Source organism: Pelmatolapia mariae, linkage group LG20 (assembly GCF_036321145.2).
Source record: "Pelmatolapia mariae isolate MD_Pm_ZW linkage group LG20, Pm_UMD_F_2, whole genome shotgun sequence".
In the NCBI taxonomy this organism is placed as follows: Eukaryota; Metazoa; Chordata; class Actinopteri; order Cichliformes; family Cichlidae; genus Pelmatolapia; species Pelmatolapia mariae.
The window spans coordinates 25,857,822-25,881,243 of NC_086244.1; the positions used below are offsets into that span (position 1 = coordinate 25,857,822).

Below are 23,422 nucleotides of genomic sequence, written 5' to 3' on the forward strand. Positions count from 1 at the left end.
CTTCTTTAGCACAATTTTGCATAATTTTTGGACCAAAATGTAGTGCTGACTGTTTGAGAAACGCAGTAACCCAGTAACCTCTGACTGGTGTGACACAGCATCACCAGAAGCATGTCCTCCAGAGTGCACCCTGCCTGCAAGGGTCTGGAGGAGGCAGTTGAGCACATCCTCTTACCAGATGTGAGCCAGCTGTGCACCTTTACAGGATGGCGGAGTTGACCCAGCCGCTCAACAAACTTGAACAGCCGTGCTTGAGGATTTTGAGTTTTTGTTGTGCAGCAACAGAGAAACACAATGCGATTGCTGGCTGCTGCGTCCAGCCACTGGCAGCATTTTCGGAGAATTTTCACCATCACTCTTCTAAAGCATGCTTTCAGTAAAAGAGTAATGCACTGCTCTGGCACAAGAGAACTGTGGGGAAAACAACAGAGGGAAAACACATCAGGTGGAATATTTCCTCGATTAACAATGCCCTTGGTGGTGCACTTTCATTATCCTATCAAAGTTGAACATTTTCATGTAATAAATCTTACAGGTATCATAAAGTAACCAGTCCTGCAAAGGCAATGCTATTCCATCCCAAAGAAAAAAAGCTTTCCCTTAACAAACCTCACAATTTTTTCACCCAGTTGTAACAGCATCCAATAAAGCAGACACATTTGTGGTGACAGTTTTATTTTACATCAACAAAAAAAAAAATTAAACATTAGCATCAGAATTTACAGTCATCTTATGTCATTACTATGAAAACTCTTTTTTTTTTTCCTTGGGAAACATAAATAGTGGGCTGACTTATGGCTAAAGCAGGCAAGAGTGCAATGGTGGAGGTGTTGTTTTTGGCTGGCTTTCCTTGAAGTGGCTATGATTCTCTGTTCTATGGGAATCCATAAACAGACCCGGAGAGGGCAACTGCGGTCATAAACCACACCAGGTTGCCACAATGCTGCTGAGGCAAAGGGAGCAGGCCTGGGCCCATACCTCCTCTTCTCTGCATGCACGCATTCACACATGCAGCCACACGTGCTTCGAGCAGCCTTCGATGACCTATTTCTAAATGCTGCCTTTGCAGTGATGCTATAGATTTTTGATGGTCTCTTGTTATTATTTTAAACACTGAAAATGAAGGCATGTGAAAAATGAGCCAGCGAGGGAGTGATTTCCTTTCATATTATTTTATTTCAAAACACTAAAGCAGCATCATTATGTTAGTAATTTTATATACTGGGTGGAAATGTGAAAGCAGTAGAGGTAAAATGGCCTTGTTAATTTTAATACAGTGGGTCATCAAACATCATTTGGTCTTGCCCTTTGCTCCGCTCAGACAGTATAATGGCACTTCCTTTAATACATTTACTGTACTGCATCCAACATGCTGTCATTGTTTTCCCCTGTGTTGTTTCTGGTTAGCAGGACAAGCCATTGGATGGGTGCTTGGGCCTATTGACTATGACATAAAGAGTCTGTAAGCTTACAGATGATGATAATTTATAGACTCTAATTCAGAAAGTCACTCACACACACACATACGCAGAGCGACTCTTTCACTGTATGCATTGATCAATTACGAGGCTCTGAGCCCACACGTCTCTGACAATTTTACTGCATGTTATGTACAGCATGTCAAGCCATGGCGTTTCAAACTGTTATACTCATTCCTATATAATTAATATAAATTACCTTGCTGGTTTTTATGATGGTGCAACTGTAATTAGTGGATGAAATCGCGTCACTGAGCTGCCGATGGTGCTGCAGGGCTATCTAGATGAAAAGTGAGGGTCTGGACGGGCACCTTGGGTGGGGATCTGTTTTAACCCTCTCTTTTCCCCATTGTGCCCTCACTGGGATTTCATCTAATTACATTTACTGCTGTCTACTTCAGCTAACCTCATCCTCTTTAACCTTCATCTCCCCCACCCCCTCCTCCTCCTTCAGTGAAACCACACACAGAGACATCAGCTGTCCTCATTATACCACCAAACCGCTGCGATAACAGTAAACTGGTGCAATAATGGAGTCCATTTATAATGATTACCTTTCCTTTTCTTACTGCTTTTTATCCAGTAAAACGCTTAATAATCACAAGTAGCATCATCATGGTCTCCATTCAGTCGATCTGTGCAGCTATAAAGAGCCACAGATTCAAGGACTGAAACAAACTGGGGCAAAGTCAAGACACTGGGACCACAGTTCACACCCAATAACAGTTTTCATTGACTGCACTACTCTGTGTTTTGTAAAGACAACACACATGCATGCATCCAGGCAAAAACACATGCACACTGTTGTTTTTTTTTAACAACCGCTGTCACGAAGCAAATACACAGTATTTTTGATATGTTTCAGGTGTTTTTTCCTTTCGTTTTTTTGAGCTAAGGAAACATAAATATATTTTATTTCTAACATTGAATTAATCCAAATATCACAATTGCTTCTCACACTCTCGGGGTTATTTTCTCACGAGATTTTTTTTTCCACAGGAGGAGGTATAAAATTTTCCATGGGGCAAATCAAAGGTGGAACGCTAATTTACCTTCTGGATTCCAACATTACCACAAATGTGTGTGATCCTTTCAGCAAACTCCTCCAGGCCACAGACACCTCTACATCAAGAGCATTTGCTCTGTCAGTTTCTTACTTTGATGTCTGAGCAAAATTACTTAGATATCCATAACAGAAACATTGGCAAACTTCTTACATATGACAGCTTGTGAAAAAGCCTACAAACAGTAGCTCGATGACCTGAGACCTGTCACAGCATGCAAAGAGCTTCAGGATAATTTATGTAATCTAAAGGATGAGGAGAGAAGAGACTCTAATAAGGCCTGCTACCAAACGTGGTTTGGATTAGACATGGATATAAGCACATGGTTTTCAGCACAGCCAACACAAATCTCTGCTCACAAAGAGTACTTTGAAAAGATCAGAATTGGAACATATGGGAATACCTCGCTGGAAGAATGCAGATATATCATTTTCTTGTAATATGCATCAGGTACCAATATGATCTAGTGCCTATACTCACACCCATTCCTCTCTGGGGGGTTTCCTTCATTTGCATTCAAATGAGCACAAGCTCAGCATATGAAGGTGGTGGGGGGGTACATACATGGAAGCACACAATTCACGGTGCACATAGCAGCTCTCAGTAGTAAAGAAATGAATCAAGGGTTTCTCCATAAAACTTATCTCATGTCACAGTACCGAGTACTATGCAAGTTCCACAACAGACCTGCATGGATGAGTCTCCTCCCGTTTACAGTATTTTTGCACTTTGTTGCCAACACCAGGAGATGGAGCCCTTGAGCTTCTGTTATGTATTTAGGCGTTGAAGAACAAAGAACACTTAAAATGTTCAACTCTGAAATGCAGAAGCTGTTAAAAGCAAGATAAACTTCAAGATGTGAATATTTTTAAATAACAGAATTATGAATGTTAACAAACAGTTCGCGACTCTTAGTCTATGTGCAACAACAGAGTACTAACTAATATTAAAGCCACACCATACAAACAGGTAGTGTTTGGACACATCATGGCTTTTCCCATGCCAGTGTCAGATATTTATTAACTGTATCTGCTGATGGAAGATCCCATACAGAACTTAATGATGACTACAATAATACTTGTACAAACTTTAATCACAACACCCATGTAAATGAAAGGGACAGAAATTGACTGGATTGTTTTTACAGTAATGTGGAGGAGGTGGAAGGATGCAGTCCTGAATGACACAACTGTTATTGTAAGGAGACACGTGGAATGTTGTCACAAGCTATGATGGTGTTTATTAACATCTTACATCTGTATACTGTTTTAATAAACAACCAGCTTCTTTGATGAAGACAAAAGAAAATAAAAACCATAACAAACCATAAAAACAGGACAACCATTACTGGAATGTACAGCACATCTTATCCCCACATTGAGTATGTTAAACAATGCAAGCCTGTGCAAGAAAAGAAAGAACAGAAAATGAAACTTTGTCAAGTAGTAGTCCTGGGAGTGTGACTGAACCAGCCGTCAGTACTCCTCACAGCGTTGACTGAAGGAGTGGAAATCAGAGGAAAAGGAATATGTAGATCAGTGCTGTGAAATCTTGGCTGTATAGTGGCTCAATGGTATTCTGGTGCAGCCATGACTCTTATCGCAGAAGGGACCACTTGATCTGTTCTTTGGCAGACTGAAGTACCTGTGGAAAAAAACATAAGCTTGACCAAAGAGATCACATTGACTAAACTCCGACTCTACCGGCCCAGAAAAGAACGGCTACCCTTAGGAGAAACAGTACCAAATAAAAGTAAAAGAAAAACACAAGTGGCACGACCAAGGAAGATAAAGTAACCACAATTAAAATAAAGTTAAAATCCTGAGAGAAAAAAATGATGAGCAAGTGATATAAATGAAGGAAAATATGCAAGACCTCATTAATCATCTTAATCCACTGAAGGAAAGCCGAATCATAACCATAAAGCATGGGGACTGGGCACAGCTATTAATCATGGCCAAAGGAGGGGTGGTAGTAGCCAGTCTCAGGCCTCTTAAATGACAGCATTAATCAAGAAGAGCTCACACACACAGACACTCATGTAAGAGCTAAAAGACAGGAACCACCGCTGGCTACCTACCACCTCACCACTGAACAAATGAGTAGTCATGTACCCTGACGTGCATATGACACAATGCAAAATGCGAGCATGGATGAGAATGAGTGCAATGACCTTGCATTTGCAGGTTTTGAAGAAATTAGTTTTAACAGTCAATAAACTAATGGAGCCTTAAAACTTTATGGGAGAGAGAAGATCAGAGTTTGAGTGTTTTTCTCACCTGGGTGACTGTCTGCTCTGTCAAAGGCACATCATCACCCTACAAGAACAATTACATTACTTTAGCAGCAGAAACAACCGATGTCAAAATTCGCTGAACGTTTCAGAGGAGAGCAACTTACTCTAAGAGCCACACGATGCACAACTTGCTGTGGGTCGCTCTCTAAGATCACCCTGCAGGAAATGCACAGGAGACAAAGTGATGTAAAACGCTAAAAGATGACTGACAAGAATCAGAATTATCAGGCCGCTTTAGTTTTACTCACCCTCCATCTACAATTTCATCCACAGCCAAGAAGAGTCCCTCCATATTCTCCAACAAAGCTCTCCTCTCAACATTTTTTCTGCAGTTAAAAATATACACGTTAATTTTAGTGAAAAAAATGTGCCTTAAAAAAGTTTGTATGTTTGTAAATAACTGCTGCAAAAACATACCTCAACATCTGACTGAGCGAATCAAAAAGGCAATTTAGAACAGCCATAAGCATGAGCTGTTGAAAATAAAAGAACACATTAGAATCGGTGCACTATATAAGCAGTTCTTAAATTACAACAGTGTACAAATAAAAGCCACTTTTTATTGAGGATAAAACACTTGATTTGTTACTAAAGAACGGTTCAACATTTTTTTTTTTTATTTATATTGGTTTACTTAGGACATATTTGCTAGAGTCGCATATATTGTGTGAGAAAAAACAGGGACACAAAATACTATTTTAATACATTTGAAAAGCAGCTTATAGCCAAATCATGATAGCAAATTATATGCTTCTACAATTTGCTTTAAAATTCTATTCGGTAAGACAAATACAAAGTTACATATGAGGGGGGGTGTTATCCCAACTTGGTGTTATCCTGACACCAAGTTGGAGGGAGTGAAAAACTTAAAATTAAATAATTTACTATATAACAAAAGCTGAACTACAGAATGAACATGGAAATTAAGGCTCAGCCTCACACGTGCTGTAGCCCTCAACTTTTCTACCCTGCGAAGCGCACAAGTGAATGCAAATATTATGTCATCAGACGATCTTTACCCACCAGGTTACATACTGAAGTCTGTGTCAGAGTTATTAAACTTTTGTATTTTTCATTAGTTTTAATTTTTTATTTAATTTTTATTTTCAATTCAATTTAGTTTAAGTTAGTTTCCAGTCTATCTATTTAATGTAGTTCTTTTGGTTTGTAAATCTTCAGGTTTGTTTATCAGTTTAATAATAAAAAATAAATACAATTAAAAGATTAAATAATAATAATAATAATAATAATAATAATGTTATTATTCAGGGGTAAGATTTATTATTTTGGGTAAGATTTAAAGAGTACTATTGTATTGTAATATTAACAAGTTGTTAACTTATTAATATTACAATATTAATAAGTTAACAAATAAAATGTGACTACCCTTAAGAGTAAAGCTGACTTTTTTTTAAGTTTAATTTAGTTAGCTTTGTAAGCAAACACAATTTTTTCAGTTACTTTCTGTGTTTTTCAAAAGCCCCCCCCCCTCCCTTTTTTTAAGTTAACTAAAACATTTTTTTCCATGCGTAGTTTTAGAAATGTTTCAAGTAATGAGGAACCAAATGACTCTGCTTATTTCCAGTTGTCTGCCACGTGTGAGAAAGGGCAGCTTTTTCACTGGACTCACCTGGCATTTTCTGGACTTTACTTGTGAAAACTTCTTATGTGGTTTAGTGCAATTATAATGTTCCAAGTGCAAAACAATAATAGTCAAAACTTGCTCATGTACCGTGATTCACACCATTACTCAGGCTCACAGACTGGATGATGAGGCAGGATCCATATTCGGCATGTGCTGTCACTTTCCTCAGCACAACATAAGCAAGTTTCAACTCCTACTTAAAAAGGATTCATTACAAAACCTAAAATTAAACTTACCTCATTTTCATGTGAACTTCCAATCACGTAAAAGAAGAGGTCTATATTGCTCTTGTAGACAACAGTGAGGCCTTCAAGTAGTGCTATCTCACCTAAAGAGGCACAAAAAACAACCATGCTCGATATTAGGTATGTATTGAGGCAAAGTAACTGTTTTTAACAGTGTAAAGATTACTTACTGTCTGTTCTGTGTGTTTTGTTGAATATGTTCTTCTCAAATGCCTTCTGCTCCTTCACTGTCGGGTATGTGTCATCATAATACTGCAGAAATTAGAAATTAAGTCATATTTATATATTAGTCTAAAAGTTACACCATTTTCACTAGTTTTCATTTTTATTATTAGATGATGGTAGAGGATGTCATTTTCTTGCAAACAATCAACCCAAAATGAGAAAACGAGACAATAGTGAGTCATACATGTTTTAAAGGTTTACAATTTTCTAAAGTAACTAGGAGCTGTTTTAGCACATAATTTTTAATCAGGAAAAAAATACAGCATTTGTTATGGACTGAATTTTGTGTTTAATGTAGCTATGTGAGAATTTACAGAATCAGGCAGTGTTTTTGTTTTTTTGGCGGGGTTTTTTTAGGTGGCAATTAAAGAGGTTATTAACTGTAAATTAACTTCAGAACAAGAGTGTTTCTATGAGTTTTCTTCGAGTTCCTGTGGGCCCCTCCGCACAAACTCAGAATATTTAATCAGAATTAAAATTAGTGCAGAAAATTGGCAACCCCCCCCCCCCCCCCCCCCCCCCCCCTCCAAAACATTGGGTGACTTTCAGGCTAATGTGCACCCCTGTGTCCTGTAACATAATTATTATGGATAAAGTAGTGCTATGCAAGACTTTAATTATACCTTTGTGTTGGATAATCCTTTTGCAAAGTGAAAAAAGGTATTTAGACTTCTTATTAAGTAAAACTTATAATCATAATTAAGTAGATTATACTGCATGAACTGTATAATCAAAATATATTTATAAAACATAAAGTAAGCATACTCATTATGTTGAATAGCACTTTTCAGAATCATTAACAGTACTATATATGTACCACTTGATCATAATTATGGATCCATTGACATTCATATGTATCTCTTTAATGTTCCAGCTACTGATTTTAATTACCTATATATTGCAGTCCCGCTTGATCTATAATAATGCAATTAACCTGCAAAACAATTACAAACTAAAGCTTAAAAAATAAAGGGTAGAAATTCTAATAATTGCATCGGAAATATATTAGAGTAAGAGCAGTAGCATGATAGAGAAATGCTTAAATTAAGTACAAATACTTTAAACCCTAAACTAAAGTACTCAAGTAAATGTTACATTGCTACTGCTTCTATACATGCTTCCACGGCATTGGGCACTGCAAGATTAACAGTACTGTAGTCCAATATCACTGGTGGGGGAGCAATCATATGCTCTGGCTCCAGAGACCTGTTGTGTCAAACAGTGACTTCCAGTGTTTTTTTAATGTTTAATATCATTGCTTACTTTGGTAAACAGCCTGTAGTCAAAATGGTACATTTTGCCCACAGGTAAATTACCTTGTGACGACGATTTTCTTTCAGTCTCAAAATGACTTGACAAGAGTTTGACAGATTATAGGCCAATAATTAATTTACATGCGTTTAAATATCAGCAGTGATTTTTGTCCAGTATTCACTGTTTCGCAGAAGATCACTTTTTGGCATGTCACCGGCGTTAATAATAACGAAGTATCATGATGGCACAGATGTCTGAAATTCATACCTTGGCGTAAAGCCGGTCTCCATCGTTGTCCAGAATGAGAACAGCTTTGACCGTGTATAAGGACGGTTCCTGTGAAGACAGCACACGTTAGGCATTGTTTTATCCTACACAGGAACGAATTCGCCTTAATAAATCTTTAAACGTGGCAACTCGTATGTTAAATAATAAACATGAACTATCAAAAAGGCGACGGTGGACGTGCAAGTAAGTTGAATAAATTGGGTGTCGACTGGCGTCACAAAATCAGTCTAAATGTTATTTAAAAGACTTCTTAATCACCAAATCGTGAAGGAGACATGACAGTTCCACATCATCAACAAACGCATATACGAGCTAACTTTAAAGATGCTAGCTCCTTAGCTAAAACGGCCAACCCGTTTACTGTAGTTAGCACTGAGTTTATTCGACTGCTCTCTAAATGACTCTACAACACAAAACTGCGAGAAACATTTTGCTAGTAAATACTTATGTGAAGTACTAATGAGATAACGCTGGTGGCTTTTACATCGTCAGAAATGAATAAATGGGCTAACATTACCAGTATGGGAGAATCCATCTTCTTTCCTGTTAGCAAACCAGCTATCGGGCTAGCAGCATTAGGCTACGTAATACGTACAGTAAATGAGTCTCTTTCCTATTGGCTGACGCAGTGCCGTATGTTGTGCGTGCAGGGCAAAGATCAGTTCACTGCAGAGCAAGCAGCCACAAAAGAGCTGAAACTCAAAAGCGATGTGGTTAATAAAGAAGTACTTTCAGACTCGCCTGTAGTTATAACACATTTGCCCTTTAAGTCGGAAAAGTCTGAACCGTTTAATGGCCCAAACGTAAAGCTAAACAATATATTAACTGACTTTATTACTGTAATTTCGGACTGTCTCCTGTTACTGTGTAAAACTCTGAAGATTACTAACCCCATTAGACTTACAATAGAACTTGAATTCATTTGTGGTTGAAACCGTAAATCCAAACATGTAAATGCCTTTAGTAGCTCGTATGAGCTTCTTAAAAAAACACGTGTAAGTCAGGATGTTTATTTTAGAGTTCACATCCCTGCAGAGCTTACTGTAATTAAACCTAATGACTAAAGGTGGTTGCTGTTTTTGTAGGACTTAGTGGTAACCAGAAATCTCTCGTTTTACAAGCCATTTTAGCTTGCTCGTACTCATCAACATCTTTTTTCAGTATCCTCCTACATTTAACCAACTCCAATTATCTTAGTTCCCACTTCTGGGAAGCATTTGGAAACACAGGCTGATGGGGATTTCCCTCTATCTAACTCCATAAATTACATCATTGTTTGGCCTTACTGTAGGATATTTTTGGGCTTCAAATATCACTGGAAAGCAAATAATGTCCAGCCATTATTTAACTGCAGAACGTGTATTGTGAGGAGATACCAACTATTCTTATGCGTGCTCACAAGAGGACTGTGGGAAACTATGAAATGTTGCAACACTGCAGTATGCTTGCACAAATTTAGCCACTACGATTTCAAAATTGCCTTGACCAGAGAGGAAACTGTATACTGCCTTGAACTAGCTCATACTAAAAGGTTAAAATATCGCCTGATATTGTCATGCCATCTCATCCTCAAAGTTAAACTTATTTTTATTCTTTTTTTGTGTTTGAAAAGCATCACAGTGGTGACGATGACTGGCAAAGCTGACTGATGTCTGAAAGTTGAATGATGAATCAACACATACAATGAATAAACAGAAACAAAATACCTACTGTATATAATGACTGTAAGTTTTCTGGATGGCATATGGTATTGATTCAGTTTACCTAAAAAAGAACTGGATTGATTATTACAAAAAGTAAGTGGTATTAAACATATACACCACTCATGAAAACATCCTAAATAATAAAGTCTGCACCGGAAAAGCATGATGTGAGGAAACTGATAGCTAATAATCTCTCTTCAGGAGCTTTTTTCGAGTTTCATCAAGTATTTACCTTATTTTTTAATATTATCAGCAGTGTTTTTTTACTTAAAAGATTAAAACTAGAAAATAATAACATTGCATTATATAAAAGTGAAGTATTTTAATAGCATGGGCTGTTTCCCTCTCACCACAACATGCCAGCAACCACAGCAGTTAGCAGTTCCCTTCCTATGAATCAAGTGCTCCTTTTATCGGTGTAAAACAGAGCTTCCGCCAACCAACATCCTCCTTTCCCTGCCCCCCCAATATGTGTTCATTATCAACCAGACTTGACTTTCATTCTCAAGAGCACATTGGCCAATAGAATACATAACCTGTTTCCAAAGGAATGTGATGCACTGCCTAAATAAAAAGAAAATTGCAACCAATTTAAACATTATAATGAATCGAATATTAGAAGTTAAAAATGAAAAATGCTCTTATGCTTATTTTTTTAAAAACAGGTGGAATATCTCACAACTCACACAGATTGGTAATAAGTAAGCAACATAGAAGATGCTCCCAGAGAGTCTGAGTGTTTAAGATGAAAACTGGAGATGGATTCAACACTCTGTGAAGGCTCAGTAGGCATTTGCTTTAACAGTTTGAGAATTTCTTTTGTTTACGAATTTGTATATCTCATCTTCTACCATGGTAGAGATCATATAAAAGAATCAGAAAACTCAGAGAAAGGCCAATATTAAAAATGACATTCTGCAGTGGCTATCACTGGATGGGCTTGGGGAGACTTTTGAAAAAACATTTCCAGTAAAGTCAGCTTGTTGTGCATCCAAAAATGGAAGTTAACATACTACCATTCAAAGAAAAAAAATAATCCAGAAACAGCAATGTGCACCATGTTCTTTCTGCTTGTTATCAGCACACAGTTCAAAAGCCAGCATTTCCACTTCTGTGAAAGCACCATTAATGCTAACTGATATATGCAGGTTTTGGAGAAACATATACTGCCAGTGCAGCTCCGTTTTTCAGGTACGTCTTGTTTATTTCAGCAAGACAATGCCAAATCACATTCAGCAACTATTACAAAAGCATGGCTCCATAGTAAAAGAGTACAGTTGCTAAACTGGCCTGCTTGTCCATACATGGCACATAAAATACTTACTGTATTATTAAACAAAGAATAACACAAAGGAGGCTCCAAGCAATTGAGCAAATGGAATCATATATGAAGTAAGAATAGAAAAGCAATTCATCCCCTCCGTTCCCAAGGGCTTGAAGAATTTCTTGACGAAAACCGGTGATGCAACACCATTGTATACATGGCCCCGTCGAGATATTTTTGGAAAAGCGTTGCTTTGTATTCTTCAGCAGTAACATTTCTCGGGTTTAGTACTTGAAACTATGTCGTTTTTGTAACGTTTTCAGTCAAATATAGATGTGTACAAAAATTGCAACTCATTGCATTCGCTGTTAGTTCACACTGTACAGGGCATGTCAACTTTTTTTTTTGAGAAACACGCTTGCACAAAAATAAAAGGGGCTCTCAGTAAATAATCAAGAAACGCAATACTGTTGTTGCAAAACATTATCTTTATCTGAACATCTTGAGATAAGCACAGGCACTATTGAGACATTCAGAAGAATGATGCTGCATGTTCAGGTTCCTCATTTTCTCTTTCTTATGTCTGGTAATGTGTGACCATCGTGACAAACAGAGCTACTGATGCTGTGTGAACGACAGACCATTGCGCTTCCAGTTAATCTCCAAAACGATTATTAATCTTTCAACTTTCATGCACATTTTTTCATTCTGTCTGCCACGTCGGTATCAGCGATACCTGTGTAACAACGTGCTATAAGATGGATTGCATTTTCAGTCAGATACCGATCTGCATTCCCACTAACGGCTGCACACATTACCTTATACATGTCACCCCTTTTGTAATTTTTAGCTTTTTAGTTGGTTTTTTTTTCATAATCAATATAAAAAAAGAGAAAACTTAAACTGCCCTCTCTATTTTTTTCCCTTCCCAGAAGCTGACTCCAAAAATATTCCCCTTTTGATACCACAACCCATTGCACACATCCATTTTTTTTTTTTTTTTTTTTGGTCATGAGGCGGTTTTTCCCACTCATGTTTGCTAAAGCTTTCTGAATACTACAACAAAACCAAAGATACCACAATTCCTTAATTTTTAATGAACATTTTAACAACCACGGAAAGAACAGCAGACAAATAATTTCAGATTAGCGTCAATACAAAACGTAACGCACATGAAGCAAATCTAAGCCTGAGCGACTCAACTGTGGGCAGTTCCCAGCCAGCACCTCTGGCCTGTTTTTGAAGCACAGTTGTTTGGAGCACTGAGCTACACAATAAGTAAACTCTGACAGCCATGAAAGGTTCAGGCAAGCTGGAAAGGAGAGATGTCAAAGACTAATTGAAGCAAACAAACACAAACAGGGAATGTGGGCGTTGACCTGGGAACTGTGTCCAGATTCAAAACCACTGTGGTTGCAGTAATAACAGGGTGCTCTTTGGCATGCTGTGGCAGTGGTTGAGTCAGGGGCTGGGTGCTAGGAACTTGGGTTGGGAAGTCCCTTCTTTGATTCCTGGTAGACATTCACCTTTCTTGACTTAGTCAGCCACCTAGTTTTTCCATCTTAGAACAATGACAGAGAAAACACTGTGATTTATGTCTCAGTGAGATGTGATATTATATTGGGCCATACAAAACCATCCACGTTCCCAAAGCTTGTGAATGTACAGCTGAATAAAATTTGTAACTGTAGCCCATCAATGTATATTTAATGTTACATTAATTAACTCAAACTTAGTTATCATCACACTTACAACTTTTCTCTAAATGTTTGTGCAGATGTGTAAAATTTTCATTTTCATTTAAAATGTTTAGTACGATGATAGATAGACGTGCGTGTGCGTGCGTGTGTGTGTGTGCATGCGTGTCTGTGTGTGTTTTCCCGCTTTCTGTTTAACAAGTTAATTCAGCGACTACAGTTCGAGGAAAGAAATGATTGTGACATTGGTTTTCAGATTCACATTTCTGAGAAATTCTGCGAGCAGTTCTCCAAGCATGTGTTTACTTCTGCTTGCTTTAACAAATACTTGAATCTTATACAAAGTATTAACATATGTGTCTGACACAGAAGCTGAAATAACATCTTCAAATGATTTGGTGCCATCGATGAAAGAATGAATCTAACCATTGTGTTGTACACAATGTACGCGGCAAGGGGTCTGCAACAGAGAAAGAAAGATGCCAAATATTTAATATGGCCTAGATTGGTTCCAAAATCATCATTGTCACTGTGAGGCTGCCAGTGCTGTACACACACTACAACACTATAAATATGAATTACTCTACAACACGATGAATATGCATCTCTATCATCGGGAATTGTGTGAAAAGTTTTGCACAATGGGGCAGTTTCTCTATAACACACAGCCTTTGTGAATTCACTGTTCACAGCGCTGCAGATCAGGGCAATGAGGGGATTTTTTGTTAAGGATTGTAATGGTCACTTGCTATGTAAGACACGCTCCCCTCCATTCTCCCCCTGCTCCTCTCTCTCCCTTGGCGGTTGCTCTGCCAGATAGAGGAACAATGTAGTCTTTCTTACCTGTTGGAGGGTGTGCATTCCATCTCTGCTAAACTAAGTCTCAATCCTGCCTTCAAGCCCACCCCTGCTTTAACAGGGCCCTCACTGCAATGCCGGCTCTGACTCCAGGTGCTCCACATCACACTCCTCATACCTTTCCTTTGGGAGGATTTGAAGGGACATTGTTCTTGTACGGTTTGGCCCGGACAGAGATAATCATACGGCTAGTTTTTCTCTCACATTTAGTTGTTTAATCGGATCCTTTTATGTGTATTGTCATTACACAATTAGAATCAGAATTGTTTACATTGTTTAGATATATATTTGTAAACATCTACCTACTTCACTGTGGACTGACAGAATGATTGCCGTGTTATGTGCCAGACTGTTGGTTTGTGGTTTGTCATGTGGGCAAAAGGGAAATTTGGAGGTTGGGGTGCAAGTGTGCTATTAAGGATACAAGAGTGCAAAAAATTGTGGTGTGGGTGCTTTACAGGAAGATTGCGTTTGTCTGCACTGAGCCATCCCATTTATGCCGGTGGCTGTATGTGTAGCTGAACAGAAAGAGAGACTCACAGTTGAATAAGAGATAGAGCGGGAGGCCTCATGTGTTTTAGTTCTTGTGATCTGTTAAAAGTGAGTAACACCGCAACAGCAGCACTCAGTACTTTTCTTGCCTTTAATTCCAGGATTGTTCTTCACATCTGATTTTTTTAAACTCATCACCAGCTGAAGACGCAGAGAATGTTGCTCAGGTAAGTTCATTCATATCTTCCTTTTGCTGATTTTTTAGACTTTGCTTTTTAAAGCTTTTTAATAGCAATGTTTGGAGGCTGTAATATTCCTACTTATATTTTTTGCCATCTTATAAAAACATAAAAAAATGGTACGAGAGTATTGAATTAATGGTAAAACTAACATTCATTGAAGCAATAAAGAATACATTTACAGTAAAATAAAGGTTTTTTTTTATTAGATTTTATGTTTTTGACATTTTAGATAATATTTTTGCTTTTCATTTAGTTCTTAATCTTGAATTTAAACTCCTTCTGTACATGAAGGAGCCTTAAGCAACTCACCACCAACAGAGGACTGGATAAAGCAGAATACGATAGTTATAATTCCATGTTGCAGGACATTTACGCAATTGCAAACAGACTTACTCAGACTCTCCAAACATTTGTTGTTGTTGTTTTTTTGCATGTTAAATGCATGTGGTTTGATTTTGAAGGTCAGAAACATTGTATTAGATGTTTCATTCAAATAAAAAATGGAAAATGAAACTTGAAAAGTCCAGCAGATGTAGAAAAAAAAAAACTATGAGATTATATCACATTTGGACTATCTAAGTAAAATTATTTAATGCAGGGAATTGCAGATCCTTTGAAGACTATATCTAAAAGAAATAAACTGTGATCTGCGGTACCTCAGACACAGCCTAACGTTTTTCATTTTAAATTATTTAATTTTAATTAGTAGTATAAATTCCCTGACCACTTTCTATAAGAATGTGAGGACAACAAATGGATCTCATGTCATTCTTTAATTGATGAAAAAACTGCTGCTTGCTCAAAAATACTTATTTTTTATTCATAAAAATGACCTTTCCACTGCATGGATGAAATAAGATGATGATCATAATTTTCGCCCACAAAAAAAGCCTTAAGTCATCAACCACAATGTCAAGGAATATTCCCACTATAATTTCAGTATTTGTGTTTTTAACAGGGTCAGCACAGATAAAGATTGTTATATAAAAAGTCTCAGTCAACAGATAGAGACTATAGTGGTCTAACAGAAGTGATGTCCCATTCAGAACCCTAACTGGGTTTTGAATGACTGAGCAAACAGCTATGAAACATAAAAAATGACCACAATGCTGTCTATCCTAATTAAAAGAGTTGAGAGAACCATTACTGGAAACATGTTAGCCCTGCACCAACATTTCCAAAGCTGCCACCAGGCCCCCGTTACTCTTATAGAGCACGCTGTTTTCCCGCAGATTGTCTTATCAGCAGTAGGCATAGCTGCACCCTGAGACAGCTGATGGGAGGAGTCATCTCAACTGAACTGAACCTTTTATGTAGCCCAACAGAACCTTTACAACACCCCAACAGTCATCTGTTTAGCACATATGTGTAATGTGCTAAAGACTCATCAGGAATTTGTGTTTGAAGGAGTGGTGTGACTAAACGGTTTGCCTATACACACGAGTCAATGGAGTAAATGTGTTGTTGGTGATTTTTTCTGAATTTCCTTCTTTTTCAGTGTAACATTTTTTTCATGACATGCTCTTGTCTGTCTCTGCCAGGTTGAATTTTTGCAACAAAAGCGTCTCCTGAATGTGTTCCACAGCCAACTATGTTCTCCCTCTGAGGAGAACCTGTGAGGTAGGTCTGTCTACAAGGCATGAAAACACAAACCTCAACATGTAAAATAGATACGTCCATATAAATATAATTTTTTTTTAAATCCACATAGCAAATCACAAATTCTTCTTTTTCTAAAAGGTAGCAGCCACATCAGGCAAGTTGTGTGGGGGAGTGCCCATGCCAACTAATTTCCCTGGAGTGAGATCTCATGGAGCTCCTCAGGACACAGAGATGGATGTGGCTTGGCAGGAGTTGATGGCCATCACAGAGCTGCAGGTAACTATAGCACCAAATACACTGGGAGCACTATAAAAAACAATGCTAAATTTTACTTTACCCATTGCGGATGTAGATTTCATCATTGCAACTTTTTATGTTACATTATCATGGAGTTTCGGGTTTAATTTTAATAAATCAGTCACTAAATAAATAAATAAATGAGAACAAAATGAGAACATGATATAACAGAAACTCTCACATTATTTTGCTTTGATTATCTTCTCTTATTAATTGGTTGTTTAAAGTGAAAAGAACCTGATGAGATATCTGAACTCAAGAAAAGACCAAAATAGCTGAACAGTCAGGTTTACTTATTTGTTAAGCTGTAGCTAATACAAACTCAAACTGTAACCTTTAACAGTATGAGCTATTAAGTGCCTACAAGCAGATAGCTACAAAGATGTCAGAGGAAGTCAAGCCCACAGCTGTGTTTAGGAATTTACAGTAGCTGTGAAAGGTAGAGCATTAAAAAAGAAAGTGAAAACTTTCTGCTAGAATGCCTCTTCTACTGAGTACAAAATTCCCGTATGACTCTGAAGAGGGTGCAAGCTTAGCTGTTGCAGGAGTGGTGGTGCAGCATTACACTATACAGTGTTTGAAACAGGGCCTTTGCAGAGTCATCAGGAAGGAAGCATTACCTGCAACCTCATCACAATGTCTCAACTCAGTGTCTATAATGTACAGAGCAACATCTGGAAAAGCCAGAGTTGTTCTTAAAACAAGTGCTGTGGAAAGATGAATTCAAATTGAGCTCTTTGGCCACAGTCACCAAAGGTATATTTGGAGAAAGTGCTGCTTCAATGAAAAAACTCCTCTGCCAGCTGTTTAGCTCCGAGGAAGGAAAATATATTTTGTTGAGGCTGTGTTGTAGTCAGTGGCATAGCAAGCAATATAAGGATTCCACTGCAAGTCAGTGGGTTAAGAAAATAATAAATAAATAATAACCCTCTCACTACAGGAACAAGTGTGCGTCTCTTCTCATTGTAACACACGGACGTTATTCTCTGTGTCTAGTTGAAAGTAGGACTAATGTATAGATGATAGAATATCTTTGTTTGAACAAATTTCATGTGACACTTGTTGAAAAACTAATATACATCCAGGTGAGATGGGCAACAATGGTCTATTTGAGTGATGGCAGGATAGGAGAATTGTGAAAGGGGGCATGCTGTGTATTGCTAGTGGCCCCCTGTACTGCACAATAGCCGTTCTGTTTCCAGGTGGAACCTGATCACATCTTTAAGAGCCCTTCATATTCTATGGGTGGTAGGTTGAAGTGGGGGCAAACTTTCTTGTATAGCAAACCAGATAAACTTAAAAAAAAAAAAACATACAATGATTATCTCATGGGGTCTTATTTAAATTTAATTGGTTTTAGTCATTTCACTGTTGTGAGTGTGACATATCTTTGAACCTGTCAGTCATGAGTGGGTGTTTCTCTTACAGGAGTTCGAAGTCCCTACTGAAAACTCCTATGAGACAACACAGTACCAAGCCATGGAGCCCATGGCTTCTGTGGGAGAGTATGGGATGGCTCAGCCCCACTCAGAGCCCCCTGCTGCTTGTGAGCTGAGAACCGCTGACGCTTACAATGGATTTTATTCCGAAGAGGTGCCTACCTGTCATCGTCTAGGCACCTCCACAGAAACAATGTATGGAAACTCTGAACCTCAGCTCAATCAGAGAATACTCCCGATCTCCTCTCACCCACAGCAATCTTTCGTGCCCCTTAGGGAGCAAACAAATATGTCAGGTGTCAACCAAGGGCACAGGAGAACCAATGCGTGTCTCACTCAGGGACTACGTGGGCACATGCAGTGGACTGTACATGGACAAAATGCACACACTCGCTCCGGTGATGACCTGGAGTCCGACTCTGGTCTGTCACTGGGTTCCAGTCCACCTTTGGCCTCTCCAGATAATCCTGTTGGTGGCGCACCAGGTTACCAAAGCGTAGACATAGGAATGGCATATAGTGATGGCGAACCAGACAGTATGACCGAGCACACAAGAAGATCCCACCTCCATTACTCAGCGGATTATCAGAGTCATACTCACTCATATTTACACTCAGGTGCACATCCATCTTATTTTTCAGCCCAACCCATTTTATCTCAGCCACAGCCGAGTACTCTAACTCCTCGACCAATGAAACACCAGGGTTCGGCTGTAGCCTTGAGTGACCTATACAATGATTCTGCAATGTCCAGCAGAGGGAGCTCACATCTTAACATGTACACAAAACCCCAAGGAAGCATCTCTACCCCTCCCCTGAGCAGAGATGAGCGGCGGGCCATGGCTTTGAAGATCCCCTTCCCCATGGATAAGATTATCAATCTACCCGTCGATGACTTCAATGAGCTCCTGACACAGTATACTCTGACAGATGCTCAACTAGCACTGGTCAGGGACATTAGACGAAGGGGGAAGAACAAGGTCGCAGCTCAGAACTGCAGGAAGAGGAAGCTCGAGAGCATAATTCACCTTGAAAGAGAACTGAATCAGCTCCAGGCCCAAAGGGAACACCTGGCACAAGAAAGGCTCGAGTTCCAGCGCAGCTTGGCATTTATTAAATGTCGTCTTACAGATCTTTACACCCAAGTATTTTCTCATTTACGAGATGAAGATGGACAACCATACTCGATAGATGAATATTCTCTACAGCAGACACCGGATGGTAAAATTTATCTGGTACCTCACACAATGCAGAAGAGAGAGCCATGCTGAAGAATTGGGTAGTTTCCTTACTCTGGAGAACATTCTACCCGATTGTACCGACTTTGACCGAGTCATACAGGAAGTTGTCAAAAGAATGAGGTTAAGCTTCACATAAATGTATTAATGGACACTGTTCATGTTCTTTTAATGAATGAAACCAGAGATGTTTTTATACAAACACTTTATTAAAAAAAATTAAAAAAATAAAAACTGCACAGCAGCCTTCTTAAAATATTTTGAGCACCAGCATGAATTTTCAGCCAACCTGCAGGGGAGAAGGGAAAACCACATTAATTCAAATGTATTAAAGGAAGAAAAAAAAATAGATGTGGCTAGAAGTAGTAATGTTAGTACCTGGCAAAAACCATTGTCACAGAAATGAAGCCAGGTTTTGGGGTCCATGTCTCGTTACCCTACCTACAAAGCAGAAATACTATCAGTAAAACAATACCCCCAAAATATAAGATATTTGCTCATTTCATAGCATGCAATATGTTTGGGCCTCAATGCACAATTGGAGGCCAAATTAAGTCAAATAGTAGAATGGTCATAAAACTTGATTAAATTATTACTGGGCTACATATCTCACTACCAGCTACATGACAAAATGCAAGATATACCATCAGTAGTTGAGAAGTCTGGTCTTACCTACAAACAGCACTTAAGCCTTTTGGTAGCTGCTGCCTGCTAGACTCAGGCCTCTGTTCTCACTCTCCCCTGCTTCAATGATCCTGGCGATGGTTTTGCTACTTCTCTCCCTCAGCTTGCTTCCATGGCTAGCCTCATAGACTTTGCATGTAAGCTAGCATTCTCCGGGTGATCTTTGCAGAAATCAGGGCAGAGCTTGTACCAAAGTGATGGGCTCTTTCTGATGATGGCATTTGCGCACCATTTCTTTGCCCGCCCTTTAACCAGTATTGCATATGCACTGACCTGAGCCAGCATGTAGGAGACACTGATATTGACTTTCCCCGGCCACCTTGTGATGTATATGGCTCAACCCATTTTCACCTAATAGTAAACCCTCCCTTTCCCAAAACCACTGAAAAGGCTAACGAGACTGTTAAAAAAACTGAAAGGTGTTTATTTCAGCTTGATTTGATGCAGTTACAAATAAAAACCAGACTTAAAGATCTACACAAAACCTCATTGGAATGCTTACTTTCCATTAACACAATTGACGAAAAAAGAAAAACATAACACAAAATGTTTAAATGAAGGCCCTCCATGATTTATCTACTGTACATCTCTTCTTGCAGCAGCTGTAACCTGCCACAACTCATAGGCTGAGCAGATTTAGGAGGTAAACCTGCAGTTGCCCTGTCACTTCGCTTGCTCTCCTCTCCTTGCTCTCCTCTCCTAAGTACTCAGTCCTGTTGAACAATACGGAACAACATTGTTAACTGTGCACTGACTTTGTGACCTGACATCCAGAGTGAATTTGTTTAAAGGTTATCTGCACTCAATGATTCCCTGCTCACCACAAGCTGTTGTTTTACATTAAAAAAAAAAAAGAGACTCTTAAGGCATGCTGTCAAGCCCTTACCACTTTCTCATTTTAAAATCGTCCTGGACGTCCACCATAGCCGCTGTTGTTTGAGCCCCCGTATCCACCTGGAAGCAAAAAAACAAAGTCAAAATCTGCACAAGAGGTCAGCGTACATAAACGCATCTACTTGTGAAGTCTGGGAACTCATACCAAAGTTCCTGCCGCCGCCGCCACCACCACCGCCAAAGTTGCCCTTCATGGGGCCAAAGTTAGAGGCCTGGGGGTCGTAGTGGCCCATGTTGTTGTAGTTATTTCCGCCACCGCCGCCTCCACCACCACAATTGCCTGTGATTACAGAGTTTGTAGGATTGGTCAACCTCAAGCAAGTTACAATTCTAGTAAAAGGCAGTGTAATGGCATTATCTTACCATAACCATTGCTGTCATAACCGTTTCCTCCATATCCACCACCCTGGTTGTAGCCCTGATTGTAACCACGGTTACCTCCATTATAGCCACCAGGACCACCAGGTCCGCCGCCATAGCCTAAAAATATAAGACAGCCTTAAAATATACTGTAGAATTTTTAAAAAAGCAAAGAAAATAGGAAGACACGACAAAACCATGCTCACCACCATCACCCCCGTTGCAATTGTAAGGACCATCTCCATATCGCCCCCTGCCACCTAAATAAGATAATCATAAGGTTTGGTATCACACAGTATAACAATCACTCCACCATCAACAAAATAAGCCATACCTTGATTGAAGCCCCTGTCGTAATCGTAGGGCCTGCCGCCAGTGTTGCGACCTCCTCTCATTCCCATACCCATTCCCGCACTCTGCATTTCCTGCTTTGTGAGGGCCTTCCTCACCTCACAGTTGTGAGAGTTGATAGTGTGGTATTTCTGGACTGTGGAAAGAATTTTTTTGTAAACAAGCTAGCCAACAATCAAAAGTCTGACAAAACATGCAGCTGGGAAAAAAGTCAACTTCTGCACTTACTGACAATCCGATCAACTGAATCGTGGTCATCAAACGTAACAAAGGCAAAGCCCCTCTTCTTCCCAGTGTTGCGGTCAGTCATGATATCAATGACCTCTATCTTGCCAAACTGCTGGAAATAATCCCTCAGGTGTGACTCCTCTGTGTCTTCTTTGATGCCTCCAACAAAGATCTTTTTCACAGTTATGTGGGCTCCTGGCCGGTTTGAGTCCTGGAATCAAAGACATTTGTTATTGTAATCACTATGCGCCTTTTGAATGCAAGAACAATTGCACCTCATCCAGTTGTTACACACCTCCCTGGAAACAGCTCGTTTCGGTTCTACCACTCTTCCATCGACCTTATGGGGACGGGCTGACATGGCAGCATCAACTTCCTGCACTGATGAATATGTTACAAAGCCAAAACCCCTCGATCTCTTGCTGTTGGGGTCCCTCATGACCTGAAAGAAAAATGCTTTTGGATTAGCTCATACATAGAGTAACCAACATGCTCTACATTCTTGCAAAATCATGACCACTCAAACAAGACTACATCTTTAATGAAACCCGACTTACCACGCAGTCTGTAAGAGTCCCCCATTGCTCAAAATGAGCACGCAGGCTTTCGTCTGTCGTCTCGAAGCTCAAGCCTCCGATGAACAGCTTGCGGAGCTGCTCCGGCTCACGTGGGACCTATACAATAGACAAAGCAATGCGATAACATCTGATTAGCTTCTCCAATGCCGGCTTTAATGTAATACCACCATAACTTTAATGTTATAGTAGTAGTAATTAATGCTGTTCACCGTCTACATACATCCTTCCCTGCTCCCCTTATTTAAATTCAGGGCGTGTGGAGGAGGGACACACCGCCGCCATTAACGTTAGCAAAACCGCTGAAAGACCAGCGAATAGGGCAAATATTAGAAGTAGCTATATGTCAGAGTAGGCCGTGATTTAAATGCGTGTTGAATTTAAGCGTGATTTTCCATCGTAAATGTTGATTCAAAGTCCTAAATTTCCACTGCAGCTCATCCGCAGGAACAAAAGGCCACGAGGCCTGGCTGCTATAAAATGGCGGCGTTTCAATGCAGGAAAGCTACTGCAGCTACGACCCAAACCGGAGACTGTACTACGAATCAAAAGCATGCAGCAACTTCATATTTCCTACCTTCCCTAACATAAAACAACGCATACAATAACAGAGCAGTACTCCCGAGCCCAGTACTCACACTCTCTCTCGACATGTTGCAGATTTAGCCTTGAAGACGTGTTGTGTAACAAACGAAGAGCCGAGATCTGCGTCAGACGAGCGTAGCCTGCTATTCAACAGTACAATAAATAGCAACGGTAACGCCCCTGTCGCACGGCAATTGGGCAGCTATTCCCGCTGCAGTTTGTCGTCCGCAGTGATTCAATTTTGATTGGGCCACATAGAATCAATCATTACTAACATCCAATCACCTGGTGTGCAATGACGACAATGAAAAAAGGGATTATGGTTGTTGTATGTGAAAAGGAAAATTCCAAGAAGGTATCGAGTCTGTCGTGTATAACGCCTTTAAGTCAGTAAGCATACACTGGGCACAGCTCGCTAA

At 39.4% G+C, this 23,422-nt stretch overlaps 3 protein-coding genes across 9 annotated transcripts; 1 reads left to right on the forward strand and 2 right to left on the reverse strand.

Annotated features, from left to right (window-relative positions):
- Positions 1–3,617: 3,617 nt before the first annotated feature.
- On the reverse strand, positions 3,618–9,120 carry copz1 (COPI coat complex subunit zeta 1). Its single transcript, XM_063463725.1, has 9 exons — positions 9,013–9,120; positions 8,475–8,543; positions 6,899–6,980; positions 6,720–6,811; positions 5,256–5,311; positions 5,087–5,164; positions 4,943–4,994; positions 4,822–4,860; positions 3,618–4,186 (listed from the first exon to the last, which is right to left on the reverse strand). The coding sequence occupies exons 1-9, from the start codon at positions 9,028–9,030 to the stop codon at positions 4,139–4,141; spliced, it is 534 nt and encodes a 177-aa protein (XP_063319795.1). The 5' UTR covers positions 9,031–9,120; the 3' UTR covers positions 3,618–4,138.
- A 5,438-nt stretch (positions 9,121–14,558) lies between these two features.
- nfe2 (nuclear factor, erythroid 2) lies at positions 14,559–19,523 on the forward strand. Of its 6 annotated transcripts, none has more exons than XM_063463553.1 (4): positions 14,559–14,736; positions 16,293–16,371; positions 16,492–16,629; positions 18,079–19,523. In XM_063463553.1, exons 2-4 carry the CDS (start codon positions 16,324–16,326, stop codon positions 19,357–19,359), a joined length of 1,467 nt encoding a protein of 488 aa, XP_063319623.1. In that variant the 5' UTR covers positions 14,559–14,736; positions 16,293–16,323; the 3' UTR covers positions 19,360–19,523. The 6 variants fall into 6 exon arrangements, with proteins under 6 accessions (XP_063319623.1, XP_063319627.1, XP_063319624.1 ...); XM_063463557.1 differs by having other exon boundaries at positions 16,496–16,629; XM_063463554.1 differs by lacking the exon at positions 14,559–14,736 and adding an exon at positions 16,074–16,176.
- On the reverse strand, positions 19,515–23,159 carry hnrnpa1b (heterogeneous nuclear ribonucleoprotein A1b). 2 transcript variants are annotated; one of them, XM_063463560.1, is made up of 11 exons: positions 23,057–23,159; positions 22,401–22,517; positions 22,139–22,285; positions 21,844–22,054; positions 21,599–21,751; positions 21,471–21,524; positions 21,268–21,384; positions 21,050–21,184; positions 20,897–20,964; positions 19,705–19,767; positions 19,515–19,615 (listed from the first exon to the last, which is right to left on the reverse strand). In XM_063463560.1, exons 1-9 carry the CDS (start codon positions 23,069–23,071, stop codon positions 20,909–20,911), a joined length of 1,005 nt encoding a protein of 334 aa, XP_063319630.1. In that variant the 5' UTR covers positions 23,072–23,159; the 3' UTR covers positions 19,515–19,615; positions 19,705–19,767; positions 20,897–20,908. The 2 variants fall into 2 exon arrangements, with proteins under 2 accessions (XP_063319630.1, XP_063319629.1); XM_063463559.1 differs by having other exon boundaries at positions 19,705–20,723.
- Between the last annotated feature and the right edge of the window lie 263 nt (positions 23,160–23,422).